Below are 17,864 nucleotides of genomic sequence, written 5' to 3'. Positions count from 1 at the left end.
AGCGGTGGGAAGGTCCGCGGGTGAGGGCATCCGGGGCACCTTGCTTAATCAGTGTGGAAACAGCTCTGTGTGCAAACTTGTCTCATTTCTCTATGTGCACAGGGAGCTAGGCTCTTCTTCTTGGTCACTCTCAAGCACCTAGTGACTCCTGTCTTAGGTTCTGTTTTTGTTTTTTATGTGCTTTTACTTCTAATTGAAGAATAATATACGTTCAGAGAAGTGCAGAGATCCTGTGTGTGTAGGTTAATGCATTTCTAGACTGAACACACCAGACCAAGAAACAGAATGAGACCAGCACCCTAGAGGCCCTGCTGTGTCCCTTTCACCAGGATCTGGAACTCATTCCTGATTGTGGACCGTGGTGGCTGTCAGAGGATCCTCTGGTCCTGATGTGTCTTGCAAGAGAGTCTATCCAATGCACTGGAGAGAAAGATTCAAAAAATCTTTTCTGTCTAGACTCGGCACCTTCCCCAGGGGTTGGCACCTGGTGGGTGCTCATCAGGTCCAATCCGTTCTCATTGTCTAAGGAAGTTATGTTTTGGAAAGTCACTGCAAACACTAACAACTTAACAAGTACGGAGTTACTGCTCCTAGGGGAAATGCAAAGTTAGGTTCCTGTGTGCCTCTGGCCACTGCATCAATAGATCAACACATAAGATGCTTTATTTAGTATATATTGTTGATACATTGACACTGAACACACAACCAACAGCACTGTAACTCAGGCCTGAATGAAGCATATCTGACACACATATTATCTCCATCAGGCGCACCGCAGCCTCCTTGGGCCTAGGGACATTAGACAGCACATCAGCACTCCACTTGGGGGTCTAATCAGCAGAATCACCAAGAAAACCTAGAGCCCCAAAATGTGGCACTGACTAGACCACAAAAATGATACTGTATATCGTGTAAGAACTGAAACAATAAGGCAGCGCGTCACTGTTTGACCTCAGCTGGGAACTTGCACATTGGGAAACCCAAATTTTTTGCTGCCCTGCACATGTCTGCAAATGACCATGCCAGTACCATGCATATTGATTTTGGCATTACAAATGTATTTTAGTGAGTAGGCAAATTCTCCACTATGGAATCAGCGCACAGTGAGGATTGACTATATTTGTTGCATGAGGAGAGGGGGCTTGCCCTGTGAAAAGCTCTTGTTCAGTCTCAAAATGCTCAGCATAGTTTTGAGATGAAGCCTCGGGCAAGCATCACCACCCCGAGTTCCACAGTGAGATCACACTTCCTGGCTCCAGGACAGATCTGATGATGAGCAACTGTAGACTTTGCCAGCTTGTATTGATCAGGAGTAGCCTGTGAGTCAAGACTGACAACAGATCAATAAATGCTTTTAAAAAACAAAACCCCTCAAATTCTTCATATGGGAAGCCTGACAAACCCTGCAGCAGTGGGGTGGCCCCATGTGTCCCCAGGGCCTGGGGCCCAGCTCTGTGGACAGTGTCTATAGACAGGTCCCATTTCCACCAGGTCAACCAGGGCTGTGGCAGTGGACCCGGAAGGCAGGCAGAACAGAGGACCGCTGCTCTATTTATGAAGCGCCAAGGCACAGCGACTGTTCTAGCTTCGGCTGGCTGTGAGAAACAGTGATGATGCATCCACTTTAGATCCCAGGTCTTAGGAAACTCAGGCCTCTTTTTCCACAGAGAATGTTGTGAAGACCTGGGAATGAACTGTTGATGTGCATTTTTAGGATGACAGCATAACGGAGAAAATTGGAAGTGGTATGCCAAAGTGTTCACACAGCTCCCTTGGGTTGTTGATTTATGGGAAGCTTTTTCTCTTTCTTTATACTTATATCTACTTTCTAAATCTGTACAATATGCTTGTGTACGTCTGTGAACAAGAAAGAAATGTTATGGAAAGAAAGAGTTTCTTAAAAATTGCTGCATCAGGCTGGGTGCAGTGCCCACACCCATACTCCCAGCACTTTGGGAGGCAGAGGCAGGAAGATCACTTGAGACCAGCCTGGGTGACAGCGTGAGACCCAATCTTAACAAAAACTAATTTTTAATAAATTAGCCAGGCATGTGGCTCGTACCTGTAGTTCCAGCTACTTGGGAGGCTGAAGTGGGAGGATCAGTTGAGCCCAAGAGTTCAAGGCAGCCACCGTCACACCGCTACCCTCATCGCACCAATGTACTCCAGCCTGGGCCACAGGGTGAGACGCTGACTCTACCAAAAAAAAAAAAAAAAAAAAAAAAGAAAAGAAAAAAAAAAAAAATTTGCTACTTCAGAAAGGACACCATATACCAAATTTTTAAGAGGCCTGGGAATCCTGCTGCCTTACCTTAAGGCACAGCATCTGCTTTATCTCCTCGGCCAAAAAGCAAGGAACCTGGAAGTTTACATTGTACTACGGCTCACTGCCTTTCGGGAGACTGTTCTTGACAGCCCCCAGCTTCCAGACTTAACAGCTGCGTCCCTAGTGTCATGGGGGTGCTGTCCACCATTGGGGTCCCACCCTGGCCCCCTCAGCTGGTCATTACAGAAGTCTTTCTGAAGGAAAAAAATAATACGTTAAGAATGAATTTTTTTTTAATATATATTTTATTGCGTTTTAGGTTTTGGGGTACATGTGAAGAACATGCATGATTGTTGCATAGGTACATACATGGCAATATTTTAATAGGCACTAAAAGAACTAACCATCACCAATCAAAAAGTCAAAATGAAGTGATGAGATGCATCTGTCCCACCTAGGCGTAGCTGAACATCTCTAGAAATGGCTTAACATTGAGGATTTTTGAAATGGTTCATTTTAGGTATTTCTGAATACAAATAGTTCGATAATAATGCCAAATGTGGGTCTGGAAACTTCATGGTTCTCTCCTACAGGGTATTTAGAGTTCTGTGTGAGGGGGTATTTTAAGAGTGATTCCCGGGAATGCAAATGATAACTGGGCTCCCATTTTGGGCAGTATGTCCTGCATCCGAGATGGCCAGCCTTGCCGTAATGCACAACGCACAGCATGTGCATGGAGGAGGGAGCACCTCTGTGAGAGCAGGACTGCAGTGCACACTGGTATGGCTGGGCGAGGCTCCTCCACGATGCCTCACCAGCAGGGCAGCCCCAATCAGGCTCTCCCACACTGCGGCAGATGTGACCAGGATGAGGCCCTTGCAGGGCTTGCAGGCACAGAGGCACACACACAGCACTAAGACGGTCTGCTAGAGCCCGAGGACAATGTTCTCAGGGAGCCAAGAGTCAGCCTGGCTGCCTGGACCTGCAGGATGCTGGCGTGCAACCCAGTGCTTGCTGTGGTTTTCTTATCACAACAACCACGAGGGTTCATTGTCATGGCAGAATAACTCACTGGCCTCCATCAGCTCTGGGGTAAAGTTTGACCAAAAGTCTACACCCCTCCTCCAGCGAGAACAATAATAACAACACTGGCAACAACCACATAACAGCAGCAATTGTGGCGGCAGCTAACGCCAGGTACTGCGCTAAGGGCTTTCCCTGGATTCTCTCACAGAATCTTCACAACCACACTGGGAGGCATAGAGGGTGGGCATTTCACCTGATCCTCACAACCACACTGGGAGGCATAGGTCATGGATTATATCATGGAGTCGTCACACCACACTGGCAAAGGTAGATAGCGGGTTATCTTGAAATCTTCATAACCACAGCAGGAGGTATAAATAGTGGATTATCTCACAGAATCTTTACAGTCAGACTGGGAGGTGTAGAGACTTCTGTATTCTTCAGTTTTACGCTGAAATGAAGTCTCAGGGAAGTTCTGGAAGTTGCCCAAGAGCACTAGCCGGAGGCCCTAAGCTAGCTCTGCAGGCCCCAGGGCCACATCATTAGCAGCTCCCTTGCCCTGGCCCCAGGGAGGAAGCATTCTTCATCAGCACAGCCCATTGAGCCCAACCCCCAGAACAGGAGCCCTCAGAAGTTAGTGCTGGAGCAATGTCCTTTTCACAATGAATCCTGGGCTGCAGGGGGCATGTTAAGGAGAAGGAGGAATCTGGAGAAGAGCAAGCTTACTACCTGCTCCTTTGAAGGAATCCTTTCCTTAAATGACAACACAATATTTTCTCTGATCAAAAGTTGTTTTCCTGCGAGTTAAGCTGGGGGAGCTTTGTGGCTGTCCCGACTTCCTGCACACTCTGCACCGTGCCTTTGGAGACGTCATGATGCATCTGCTCTGCAGCAGACCAGACTTGCTGCCCTGGGGAGTCAGGCTCTTTCACAATCCACAAAGGTGATCATACAGATAAAGACCTGGAATTGCTGGTCCCTGGTCTGTGAGAAATGCTCCTGGGCTTTTGGTTGCAAACCCAGGCACTCTTGACAGCTGAAACTCATTGTCAGTTGGGGAGGAGAAATTGAGATGTCAGAGTCTTTAGCCAAATCCCTGGGAGATTAAGGTTGTCTGTGTGTGGAGGCAGGAAGAGGTGAACAAAGGACTGTTTTCAACTGATTTATCTGAACTGAGGCCACATCTGCATTATCCTGGGATTAATGACATTTTGAACATGTTTAATCTCAGAAGCTATTTTATCGTGTAGCCTTGACCCTGAATGTTCATGCTTGAGCGATCATGTTGTAAGGTCTTTGGCCTCTGAAGCCTACCTTACCCTGCACATTGTCAGAGACTTCGGCCCCTTCTCCTGCCCTCCCCAGGTGGAGTATGGCACAGATCCCAGAGCTCTACACACTCAGTGTGGATGCCAAGCACAGGAGGCGAGCATACAGTTCAGAGAGGCCTCCCAGGCCCCTGCCACAGAGCAGAATGGCTCATCACACAGCTGCTCTGCCTGTGCTCACTAGGGACAAAGGCACAGCTTCTCTGAGGCTCAGCACTGTGGACAGTGATGTTCAGCCCACCACTCCTTTCTCAGCTTATCTGCTGAGAGGCTCCAGGTGGAATCTCAGGCACCTGTGAACTACATTAGGGACCTTGAGTGGGTTTTCTCCCTTTTTCCTGGTGTCTAGACCCTCATTTGCTATTCTTGCACCCCTCTACCTGTGAGGGTGGCCCTGGACAGTACCTATAACAGGGTTTGGAGGTTACAAGGGCCCTCTTGCATTCCTGACAAGGAAGAAGGTGAGAAAGAAGAGAATACAGAATAAAAGGAAAGACAAGCAGTTGCAGTGAAAGCGGCAGGAACCAAAAAGGAGAGAAATGGTGGTGTGGTCATAAGCTGGCCCAGTGTTTGGAGACACTGCCATTGCAGGTGCCTCATCCCACAGCACGGCCTGGCCCAGCCAGGGCACCCACTCATTCCTGCGAGTCTGCACGTGAACACAGACACACGCTTAAACACACACACAGTACAGCTGGAAACATTCCTACCCCACAGACAGGCAGCAGCAGGTGACTCTTCTGTGCTTGGGATGGAATTCTGCCAGCATGCTCTTAACGAAAGGAAAATTTATCTCTTGCCAAGCTCAACATTTAGAACTGCACCTGGTATATAGTCTGTGGCATGTATTTGTTCAGTAGATAAGAAATGCTTATGACCAAAGGCATACTTCAGTTGGGTAGATGGTGAACTAGCAAATATGTCTAGTTCCAGACACAGTGAGGCAAGTGTTTCAAGAGGTTACAGAGGAATGAGGAGAGAGGCTGACCAGAACAGACTTAATGCAGGAGGTGGTACCTGGGGGCCCTGGTGAGCCAGCAAGGAGGATTCTAGAACAAGATATCCAAGCTCTTGTCGCCTCTTTTTAGCTGTGGCCACAGCCTCCTTCCTAGCTTCCTCCTAGCCTCTCATCCCTCTGCAGTCAGACTGACTCTCCATAGAACCTCCAGAGTGAGCCCATGGTTTAAAACTCCCACAGCTCCCCATTATGGACAGAAAAAGAAAAAAGACAGAAAAGACCCTTCCTCAGGGCTGGTCTACGTAACTCCTCCTCCTGCCCCCACCCCTAGCCGGGAAGATTGTTCTTCAGACCCCAACCCTGAAGGCACCCCTACTCCCACTCACCAGTGTTAGGCCCTGTGTCCACATAGCCCTTTGTACATTTTAGCATTTTCCAGTTTCTACCAGTTACTTGCTTGTATCTTGTCTCTCCAACTAGACTTTGAGCTTTTTGAAGGAACAATTTGTTGTTTGTTTTCCCACCTCAAATATAAGGCAGTCCTTGCCCACAGCAAACACTGAATGAATGGAAAGAAGAAAGGTGAAACAGGAGAATAGAAAAGCTGGGCTCTGGCTAGGAATAGAAAGTAGGGCTGGATTGTACACTAGGAAGTTTTAGTAATTTCAGCAATTCTGCCTGTTGGATCAGGAGTAGAAGAGAAAACACTGGGAGCAAGCAGTGACGGCTGAGGGTCAGGAGCAAGCAGGAGTTCCAGGTTAGGAACAAAAGTCAGACAAGGACCTAGAGAAGAGCCTCAGAGGCCGGAGGGATGCCACAGGAGGACAGCTGCCCCATCCCCTAGGAGAGGATGTGCAACCACATCAGAGCTGCAGGAGTGAAGCAGGTTCGGGACCAGGCAATGCCTTGGGATTTGGGGTTGGGTGGTTGGGAGGATGGAGAGTGGTGTCATCTCGTGGCTGGTTCAGGAACTGGCTGACAAGACAGAGGCAGAGGCCATTTGAGCTAAGGGTAGAGGAGGAGACCTTAGGGGACAGTGAGGCTCTGTGGAGACTTCTTTCAAGCTCAAGCTGTGGAAGACCCAAGCATTCTGCAAAGCTGCAGGAAAGACATCAGTGGGAGAGACTGAAGAGTCAGGAACAGGGTAGGATGAGTCCGAGAGGTGGAGCAGGATTCCCAGGGGGCCAGTCGGGTGGAGGCCCCAGGGAGCAGCCAGAAAAAGGAGTAGTATCCATCCTGGCTGCCAGGGCCAGGGGAGGTCCTGGGTGTGTGAGGCTGAAGACTCCTCACCCCCGGCAGGAGACTGTAGCTTACAAAGCAGTGGCTCCCCACCCCCTTTTCCCTCCTTGGTGACCAGGGGACTAAGGGAAAAGAATTCCAGCCTGAACTGGAAGCAGAAACAAAGGCAAAGCGAATACTGTCCTCTACACACCAGGGCAACGGGTGGAATACATCAGGCCATGGAGAACAATGACATGATTCCTCCTGACGTCTGCATGTGTTGCTGTGAAATGGAGCTGTTGTCACTCGGCTGACTCAGCCACACTGTGGAGAAAGCAACCGAGGAGAGGTGCCAGGTGGATGGAGATCAGTTTCGGCTTTTGTTTTATCCTGTGACAGGCAAACGTCCAGAAGCAGGCTCACGGAGAACCTTGGGTTCTATGCTTTTGATGTACCTGTAAGAAACCACTTATTGGCCAGGGGAGGTGGCTCACCCCTGTAATTCCAGCACGTTGGGAAGCTGAGGCAGGTAGATTGTTTGAGCTCAGGAGTTCAAGATCAGCCTGGGCAACATGGCGAGACCCCATCGCTACAAAAAATTAGCTGGGTGTAATGGTGCATGACTATAGTCCCAGCTATTCAGGAGGCCAAGGTGGGAGGATCACTTGAGCCTGGTAGGTGGAGGTTCCAGTGAGCCTTGATTGCACCACTGTACTTCAGCCTGGGTGTCAGAGTGAGACCCTGTCTCAAAAAAAAAAAAAAAAGAAAAAAAAAAAGCTTCTTATTTAATCCAGAGATTTCCTTTTTCTACTGATGAAGGTAAAAAATTCTTATTGTAGAAAATATGAAAATACAGAATTGTTAAAATGTAAGAGGAGGGGAATCACCCACAATTTACCACACAAAGATAAGCACAGTTAATGTGGAAGGAAACATATGGTGTCTTTTTGTTTTTTGTTTTTTTGATACGGAGTCTTGCTCTTATTGCCCAGGCTGGAGTGGAATGGCGCAATCTCCGCTCACTGCCTCCCAGCGTCAAGCAATTCTCCTGCCTCAGCCTCCCAAGTAGGTGGGACTACAGGCACCCACCACCACGTCCGGCTAATTTTTGTATTTTTAGTAGAGACGGGTTTTTGCCATATTGACTACGTTGGTCTCGAACTTCTGATCTCAGTGATCTGCCTGCCTTGGCCTCCCAGAGTGTTGGGATTACAGGCATGAGCCACTGTGCCTGGCCAACATATGGTTTCAAAGGCACTATTTCTTTTCTCTCTATAACATTAAGGAAAGCAACTGTGGCCAGTTTTTGGTGTTACTCTCTCCACGAAGGGAAGGTTATACTCACAGTTTTTAGAAGACAAGAGATCAATAGTGTGTCTGCAGCATTTGAGCAGGAATCAGGTAGTATGTACTGGTCCAAAATGACAGGATTATATTAAAGAAATTTTACCTATTTGTGTACTGATCTCCTTCCAGAAAGGATTCCTAGGAGGAAGTTGGCTTTAAAGTACAGACCGACCCTATAGAAGCAGTTGCATTTAATTTTTTGTGGCTCAGACTAGAGGAGCATAATCTCTCTGATATATCTTTACAAAGAAAACAAAGTCCCCTAAAGAAAGTAATCCTCTCACCAGAGGGGCTCCCAGCCACCTTACAACCTGAACCAAAGCAGTAATGTTCTCTATGTGGGAACCGAAAGGGGGAAACCGAAGAGGAAACAGAACTGTTTCTATAACCTTGTGCCTTTACTCACAGAAAAGAATCTGCTGCCTGCAGCAACAGGGCCTGGAGCCGATGGGCAGCCCGCACCGCCCTGGATCACCGTCACTAGGCAGAAGCGGCGAGGAGCCTTGGACCAGCCAACCAACCAGGAAGACAAGCCTGGGGCACGGACCGCGAAGTCTGAACTGGGAAAGCAAGTCAAGGTGCACGAGAGAGCCCAGGTGCTTAGAGCAGACACTTTCCATTCTGTGGGCGCAGGAGAGAGTAGCCAGCTGGGCCAGGGGCAGGGACCCGTAAGAACCACAGGTCCTGCATGGGCATCACAGGCACCGTTACCTGTGATGGTTGGGGATGTGTGGTTGAGAGCCAGTGAAGCAAAAGAAATGACTTGCCAAATTGTAACCTCCATAATGGAGCATTCTGCCTGCCTTTGCCTATGCTGGGCTGTTGGGGATGCAGAGAAGCACGTGAATCACTTAGGCAGTGCAGACAGCTCCCTGCCTCCTTGGCAACACAGCAGCTCCGCATCTAGAAAAATGGAAGGAGGTTAAAATAACTTCGAAGTTAGACACACAGCGATGATGTCAACAGATCCATTCCAGCTAACTGCGCTGTGAGGAGCGAGCCCTGTTCTTTGCTGCTCCACTGGCCACATGCTGGAGCTCCTCATTCCTTACCTGGGGCTGCAGGGCTGGAGCCTATATTTCCATTTTGTACTCTGAACTGAAGGCAGCTTTTACCAACCCAAACAATATGCCCAGAATCAGGCCGACTCGCAGTTTTTGTATCCCCAGTAGCACCGTGATAAATCCGTGTGTTTCAGCCATGTGGGGAAGAGAGCCTGAGCCTGCAGTAGGACCTGCTTCCCTTTGCTTTAACCGGAACCTCAACTCTACCAAAACCTGAAGACCTTCATGCAGGCATAGGGAATTTAGAAAACAAATATTAACCAGTTTGGGACATCTATAACTATACCAACTGTCATAAAAATCACAAAACCATTTCTAAACAAATCATCTTGACTTTCAAATGAAACCCCTGCCATCTGGCACTGAGACCAGGTGTGGGGACAAGAAGGAAGCCGTGACGCACATGTGTGCCAGGATAAGGCTGCATGCTGGTCTGAGCGCCAGCATCTGACCACTCCGTGTCAGTGAGTTGACACCAGGGCCCTCCCGAGAAAGTAGCAGCAGCACAAGGCATCTTGGGCGAGCAGCCTTGCGGCTCTTCATTTTGTTGTGTTTGCCCCTGTCTGAATCACTGGTGACTTGGCAGCATGTGTCTTGTGTCCCAACAGGAGCCTGTGAAGCAAGCTGACTTTGTACGCAGCAAGTCTTTCCTGATAACCCCTGTGAAGCCCGCTGTGGACCGGAAGCAGGGGGCAAAGCTCAACCTCAAGGAGGGGCTGCAAAGAGGAATCTCATTGTCCCATCAGAACTTGGGTATGAAATCCTCAAGCATGACCACATACTTTGAAATCATTTTCTTGGGTCATTCCTGCAGTTTGGGTTTTGGTTTGATTTTTACGAATTACTTGCCACATGGAGTTTTCTACACAGCTCTTATGGAGATATAATTTACATGTCATAAACCTCGTCCGTTTTAAGTGTACAGTTCATTATACGGTTGATTCTTGAACAACACAGGTTTGAACTGTGCGGGTCTTTTAAATGCTGATTTTTTCCAGCCAAACTCAGATGGAAAATTACTTGTATCCTCAGGATGTGAAACCTGAGAAAACAGAGGGCCATTTTTTTGTGTATGTGGGTTCTACAGGGCCGACTGCAGGACTTGAGTATTCACAGATTTGGGTATATGCAGGTGGGAGAGGTCCTAGAACCAAACCCCGGCATACGCCAGGGGATGAGTGTGTATTGACAGTGAGCACGTTTGTATTTACAGAGTTGCACAACCATCATGACAATCTAATTTTACAATATTTCGCTCACACTAAGAAGAAACCTCATGCCCATTTATAGTCACTTCCCACTCCCACTCCTAGCTCTAGGCAACCACTAATCTACTCTGTCTCTATAGATTTGCCTTTTTTGGACACTTCTAATGAATGGAATTCTAACGTATGTGCCCTTTTATATCTGGCATCTTTTACTGAGCATAGTGTCATGTATCAGTATTTAAAAATTTTTAGTCTGGCTGTGGTGGTTCATGCCTATAATATCCCAGCACTTTGGGAGGCAGAGGCGGGCGCATCACCTGAGGTAAGGAGTTCAAGATCAGTCTGGCCAACATGGCAAACCCCCGTCTCTACTAAAAATACGAAAGTTAGCCAGGCGTGGTGGTGCATGCCTGTAATCCCAGCCACTTAGGAGGCTGAGGCAGGAGAGTCACTTGAACCCAGGAGGCAGAGATTGCAGTGAGCTGAGATGGCACCACTGCACTCCAGCCTGGGCAACACAGCAAGACTCTGTCTCAAAAAAAAAAAAAATAGAAATTTTTATATATTTTTAATTGTGGTGAAAGGCACCTAACAGAATTTACGATCTTAGCCATTTTTAAGTGTATAGTGCAGTAGTTTTAAGTAGAGGGACACTGTTGTGCAGCCCATCTGCAGAGCTCCTGCCTTTTTATTTCCAAAGTCTCTCCCACCTCATTGCATTGCCAGACTGTTTGAGCTTGCTCATATGTCTTTTTATCACATAAACAACATATTCTAGGACTAGGTCTTCTTATATGTTCACATATTATTGAATTTTACGTTCGAGAACATAGTTAAGACCTTGATGTCTATTTCAAGAAACACGAGAGGCTTAAGGGAAAATTCAAAGTCACTGCTCATGTTTCTGTTTCCTTTGTCTCCCTTCCAAGCAGCTCAGTCTGCAGTGATGACGGAGAAGGAATTGCATCAGCTGAAGAGAGCCAGTTATGCCAGTACAGATCAGCCATCCTGGATGGAACTTGCCAGAAAGAAATCTCAAGCTTGGAGCGACATGCCCCAGATTATAAAATAGGTGGGCAGTGTGCTGACAAAGCATGTCCACTACCCTGACAAGCCACTTAGTTAAAAACTGCCAGTATATCATGGCAAACAAACTGTGAAACTTAAAGATTGATTTTATCATCAAGTTATGACGAGTTCGGGGAAGAGGAAGGAACCAGGCAAAACAAAGAGGATAAACACACAGCCATACTCCTGGGCCAGAGGGCCCAGAAACAAGAGCAACGCTGAAAAAGTCCAGAAACCAGTTCTGTGCCCAAAGGTACTAATGTGTCTTTTAGAATTCCCTTGATAAAGAAGCCTCAGACAAGGAAGAAAATGAAAATGAAATTGGACACATAAATAGGACACCCTGCAAAGGCCAGAAGAGAAGCCCTTCTAGAAGGGACGGCTGTGCTTCCAGCTGAGATCAGCCCTTGTCTCTGGTCACTGTCTTGCCTGTGGATCCTGTCTTCTTTCCTGTTTTCTTCGAGGCATGACATTCATGGTAAAACAGGGATGCCGTTTCCAAGAGCAGCTATAAAACAATCTGTTTTCCTAAAGGCAGCCACTCTGAGAAGGAGATGAAGGAACATGGCAGGGTTCATCAATTCACAGACTGTTTCCAGAATAATTTTTAAACTTTTCCACTAGGCATCTGTGTCTTTAACCACTGCACAATGCATTGCCTGTTTAATAAAAGGTTTCAAACATGCCTCTGTTTTAAGTGTAAATGTTATTTCTACTCAGGTTTAGAGAACATCCTCCAGCACTCAGTTAAATGCAGCAAATAGGGTTTTGCTTCATACCTACCTCATTTAAAATTCTGAATTGGGTTAATTGTGGAGTTTGAGTTTTTGAGGGTTTTTTTTCCCCCAGTGAGAATTTTGGAAGACAGACGGTAATGTAGGGTTTTTAACTCTTTTCATCTATTTAGTACAACATGCTAAAAATATAAAATTTCCTAAGAAGTTATCATTCTTTAGCATCTAATCAATTGAACCTGCACATTTCTGTTGAAAGCTGGGTTGCCAGTGCATCAGCCAGTATGACCCATGAATGCAGAATGTGGAAAAACCAAGGAGAAGGAAAACATATTTGAAATCTCAGAATTGTCTTGGTTACATAATGCCTCTTTACTGCTTAAAACAGTTCCAATTTGTTCCTTTGAATAAGCTGATCTCCCTGGGAATACATATAGCTGGGGACATTTAGCCTTCAGAATCAGTACAACTTCATGACATACTATAATTTGATTTTATATACCCTAGGGTCTTGCTACTTTTATTGTATTTTCTATTTTCATGAATATTATTTTTTTACCTATTAGTACTATACAAGTTGATTGAGCCTACCTTTATTGAGAAAGTCCTGGGTCAGTTTTTTTTTTTCCTCCCAACTAAATTGATTTACTAATTGCATTCTCTTAGAGAATGTCAATACCGAATTCCATGGTGAACATGCTATAGCACAAGAACTCCATCCATTTAGCCTTGCTCCCAAAGCTGAGGCGTCTGTGAGTCATTTTAACTAGCAAAAATCATGTTGGCTCTGATTACCCCAAAACCATTGTTTCTCTATTAGCATATGATTTCAGATGAACCATTTTGAGGCAGCAGATTACACTGTAAGATCGAAAGTACTTGGTTTGGTTTTGTTCAAGCAGATGCTGATATTCTGTGTGTATTTGAGGACTTGGTTTAATTCTCTCTGACGCCTGGTGAGTTAGAAGGGTGCCATTTTTAGGAGACTGGGAGAATTCACTGTGGGGTGGCCCTGCAGTTGCCACCTTCAGCATGGAGGTGGTGACCCTTCTGTCATAACCAGCTGAGATGTTGGCTGAAATTTAGCGATGTTGGGAAGTTCAGAGTAGCAGCAGAGATGGTAAAAGCCTACAAGCAATTACCAGCTTTGGTTCTCCTAAAAATAAAGATGAGGGGTGGTCAATTACTGAGCCAGCCACTGCTCTGTATTTCATATGTAATTTAGAATCCTCTGCACGGTCCTTTGAGGGTAAGTACTTATATCCACTTTGCAGGTGACGAAACTGAGGCACATTGAGGTTAAGATCCCATAGCAGGTATGCACCTGGAAAGTGACTCCAAGGCCCACGATTTTAAACACTATCCTTGAGTAATAGCCCATTTTTATATTTTATTTATTTTATTTTATTGGCAGGGTCTTGCTCTGTCTCCCAGGCTGGGGTGCAGTGGCATAATCTCAGTTTACTGCAGCCTTGAGCTTCTAGGCTCAAGCAATCCTCCCATCTCAGCCTTCCAAGTAGCTGGGACAACAGATGTGCACCACCACACCTGGCTAATCGTCTATTTTTTCGTAGAGACAGGGTCTCACTATGTTGCCTAGGTTGGTCTTAAACTACTGGGCTCAAGCGATTCTCCTGCCTCAGCCCCCCAGAGTGTGGGATTACAGGCATTAGCCACTGCACCCAGCCAACATCCCCATTTTTAAAAAGCATTGATTCAGCGAATCACAAGGTCAAGAGTTTGAGACCAACCTGGCCAACATGGTGAAACTCCATCTCTACTAAAAATACAAAAAAATTAGCTGGGTTTGGTGGGCGCCTGTAATCCCAGCTACTCGGGAGGCTGAGGCAGAAGAATTGCTTGAACTCGGGAGGCGGAGGTTGCAGTGAGCCGAGATCGCACCACTGCACTCCAGCTTAGGAGACAGAGTGACACCCTGTCTCAGAAAAAACATAAAAAATAAATAAATAAGCACTGGTGCAGAGGTGAATCTGTGGCCTCAAAGACAACACAGGCATGGAAGCACTGAACTTGACCTTGGGGGCTACTGTGTTTTAGGGACACCCTCATCCTTCAATTCCTTAGACAGACTGGAAAAAGGGAGAGGAGCGTTTATAATTTTTAATTGTGAGCACCTGCCTCAATTATGTGGTGTTTTCATTCATTCCTTCACCTCATTCAGGTGACGCTTCAGTGCCTGCATTCTATGAGGGCTTAGGGACAGCTGATGAACAAACAAGTAACAGGCTAACCTTGTACCACATCTGTTTCATTGGTGGGGGGACACAATGAATAAATATAAAATATACCAAAAAACCCTAAGTAAAAATAGCAATAAGTTCAATGATGAGCCTAGAATAGAAGGTCTTGGTAATGGCAGAACTATGTGAGATTGGGTGGTTAGCGAAAGGTTTGCCGGAGGTGATCTAATTATAAAAATGATCATGGTGGCCTTGTCTAAAGTAATGCTGGAGGTGGAGAGAAGCAGATGGATTCAAACCACAATTTAAAGGTAGCATCAGGTCGGGTGCGGTGGCTCATGCCTGTAATCCCAACAGTTTGAGAGGCTGAGGTGGCTGAATCACGTGAGGTCAGAAGTTCCAGACCAGTCTGACCAACATGGTAAAACCCCATCGCTACTAAAAATACAAAAAAAAAAAAAAAAATTAGCCAGATGTGGTGGCACATGCCTATAATCCCAGCTACTCAGAAAGCTGAGGCAGGAGAATCACTTGAACCTGGGAGGCAGAGGTTGCAGTGAACTGAGATCACACTACTGCACTCCAGCCTGGGCAACAGAATGAGACTCCACCTCAAAAATAATAGCAATAGGCCAGGCGCAGTGGCTCAAGCCTGTAATCCCAGCGTGGTCACGAGGTCGAGGTCAAGAGATGGAGACCATCCTGGCCAACATGAAACCCTGTCTGTACTAAAAATGCAAAACTCAGCAGGGCTTGGTGGCGCACACCTGTAATCTCAGCTACTCAGGAGGCTGAGACAGGAGAATCACTTGAACCCAGGAGGCGGAGGTTGCAGTGAGCCAAGATTGCACCACTGCACTCCAGCCTGGTGAGAGAGCAAGACTCCATCTCTAATAATAATAATAATAATAAAGGTAGCATTAAATTCAACATGAGGTGGGTTTGATATGGTTGGTGTGAGAAGGAAAGGGTGGAGGTAGAGATTACACCTAGATTTTTGGTTGGAACTCCTGGGTGAGTCGTGGTAACAGAAATGGGCATGGAGGGTGAGATCCACAGAAAGTTTAGTTTGGATATCTTAAATCTGAGATTCCTCCTAGACATCTAAGTGGAAATATCAAGTTATACAATTGCAGGTCATTAGCATTTGGAAAGGATAGGAATTCAGGGGTCTAGGCAAGGAAGAACAGGGTGCCAGAATTCATCCTAGGATACTCTGACACGAGGGATCTAGAGGTGTTGGAAGGGTCTGTGAAGGAAGAGGAAAACCAAGAGAGAGGCAAGGAAACATGTTAGAAAGAAGAGGGAAGAATCAGCTGTGTCAAGTGGGACCCGCTGAGAGTGGGACCCGCTGAGAGTGAGACCCACTGAGAGTGGGACCCGCTAAGAGTGGGATCTGCTGAGAGTGGGAGCCGCTGACAGTGAGACCCGCTGACAGTGGGATCTACTGAGAGTGGGATCTGCTGAGAGTGGGATCTGCTGAGAGTGGGACCTGCTGAGAGTGGGACACTCTGAGAGTGGGATCTGCTGAGCATGGGATCTGCTGAGCATGGGATCTGCTGAGAGTGGGATCTGCTGAGCGTGGGATCTGCTGACAGTGGGACCCACTGAGAGTGAGACCCGCTGAGAGTGGAACCCGCTGAGAGTGAGACCCGCTGAGAGTGAGATCTGCAGGGAGGGGGATATGCTGAGAGTGGGATCTACTGAGAGTGAGACCTGCTGAGAGTGGGATCTGCAGGGAGGGGGATATGCTGAGAGTGGGATCTACTGAGAGTGAGACCTGCTGAGAGTGGGATCTGTTGAGAGTGGGACCCACTAAGAGTGGGATCTACAGGGAGTGGGATCTGGTGAGAGTGGGATCTGGTGAGAGTGGGACCCACTGAGAGTGGGACCCACTGAGAGTGGGATCTGCTGAGAGATCCAGCCAGATGAGAACAAGAGTGGCCATTGACTTGGGAACACAAAAGTCATAGGTGATTTGACAAGAGCCCTTTCTGTGGAATGGTGAGGGTGGAAGTACAGGTAGAGTAGGTCAAAGCTGGCCAGCCTACAGTTACATCAGCTATAATCAACTTCCGAGAAATTTTACTAGTACATGAATGGGAGCAGAGAAATGTCAGTAGCTAGGGGCAGGGGGCAAGAGAAGCTTTTCCTATTTGTTTGATACAAGAGCAGGTTTACATGTGGATAGCAATAGACTTGTAGGAGAGAAGGGAAAATTGCTAAAGCAGGTCTTTCTGAAGCACACCTCTCTGTCCAGAGATTCAGACAAGGAGGAAGCACCCACACTTGCGGGCTGCTTTGGATGTTCCTGGAAACAGGAGCCCCACATTTTGATCCAGCTGATAAAGTGGGGGCTGCTGTAATAACAACATAGTCATGTGTTTGCCCTGGCTAAATGTGGACACTGGCCTGTTTTCCTTACCGTGGCTGGAGTGTTAGTGCTGAACTTTGGTATTCAGGGAGAAGGGTGTATGAAGTTATTTGGGCATACAGCGCTCTGAAAACCCGTATATATAATTGATACCCCAGGAGTCTCCTCTCCACTGAAGAGCCAGGTAAAATCTATGTGGATGCCAGCAAATTCTATGCTTGGGAAATCCACAGCTTTCCCCGATTCCTGGGTCTTCTGTTTCTACTGTCTCCTTTGCATTTGGGACCTGTGCATTCTTGGAGGTTTTGTTCTTTCCCTAGGACTTGGCCCCTTCAGCAGTCAGCACAAGAACTCTGTGCACACCTGCATTCTGTGTCTTGGTCAAACCCACTAAATAATTGGGACTGGGTCACGAGGAGACGCAGCCTGAGAGATATGGCCCTCCCTAGCTTCCTAGTCCCACAGCTCTACCTCACCCAGCAGGACAAATTTCCCTGGGTTGTCTTAAGCACATCAGGCCTGCCTTGGGCTCTCCCTTGTACACCACTCCATGCAGCTTAACAGAGAATGTCTTCAGAACAAATGGAGTCCTCCCACTGAGGGGAATGTGATGAGTAAAATATTCTGCACCTCATTCAAAGCTATGCTTTGATGAGTGCTTAAAACCAGCAGCAACAGGATCTGTGGTTTTTGTGACTCCATCCATCCTGAGTCGCCACATTTCTCAAAAAAAAAATTCATCTTATAGGAATAGCAATGAAAACGGCCCTGAAGAGAGTCCTTCTCCATATTCCACCCAGGTTTGAATGGGCCTCTTCCTAAGGCCACCACCATTTCTGACTCGGGTGAGGCTGCCCACCTGAGGACATCCCAGGCTTCCTTGTACACACTGCGGAGGGGATGCTCATCTATTTCATAGGCAGAGAGTCATTGAGAAGACGAAAAAACATGGAACAAATAGAGGTACCCCTGACATTTTAAGAAAAATGTAGCCAGTGAGGTGGACTCTAGATTTGTGTCAATGGTAAATGGAAAACTGAGGAAGAAAAAAATTCAAAGACAGCAATTA

General features: G+C 46.9%; 1 protein-coding gene across 4 annotated transcripts in view; it reads left to right on the top strand.

Annotated features, from left to right (window-relative positions):
- The window catches only part of CRACDL (CRACD like), a 145,722-nt gene extending 133,551 nt beyond the window's left edge, over window positions 1-12,171 (top strand). For 3 of the 4 annotated variants that reach the window (XM_032255397.1, XM_032255396.1, XM_032255394.1), the window contains 3 exons: window positions 8,555-8,742; window positions 9,819-9,963; window positions 11,348-12,171. In XM_032255397.1, coding sequence (XP_032111288.1) covers window positions 8,555-8,742; window positions 9,819-9,963; window positions 11,348-11,490 — 476 coding nt within the window. In that variant the 3' untranslated portion in view covers window positions 11,491-12,171. The remainder of the gene's footprint in view (window positions 1-8,554; window positions 8,743-9,818; window positions 9,964-11,347) is intronic. The other variant, XM_032255395.1, reaches the window with a different exon arrangement.
- Window positions 12,172-17,864: the final 5,693 nt, after the last annotated feature.

The sequence above is a fragment of the Sapajus apella genome, unplaced genomic scaffold, assembly GCF_009761245.1.
Source record: "Sapajus apella isolate SASKATOON/1434 unplaced genomic scaffold, GSC_monkey_1.0 scaffold89, whole genome shotgun sequence".
Taxonomy (NCBI): Eukaryota; Metazoa; Chordata; class Mammalia; order Primates; family Cebidae; genus Sapajus; species Sapajus apella.
The sequence above is the reverse complement of the archived record's forward strand: the minus strand, read 5'-3'. Positions and strand labels throughout refer to the sequence as shown.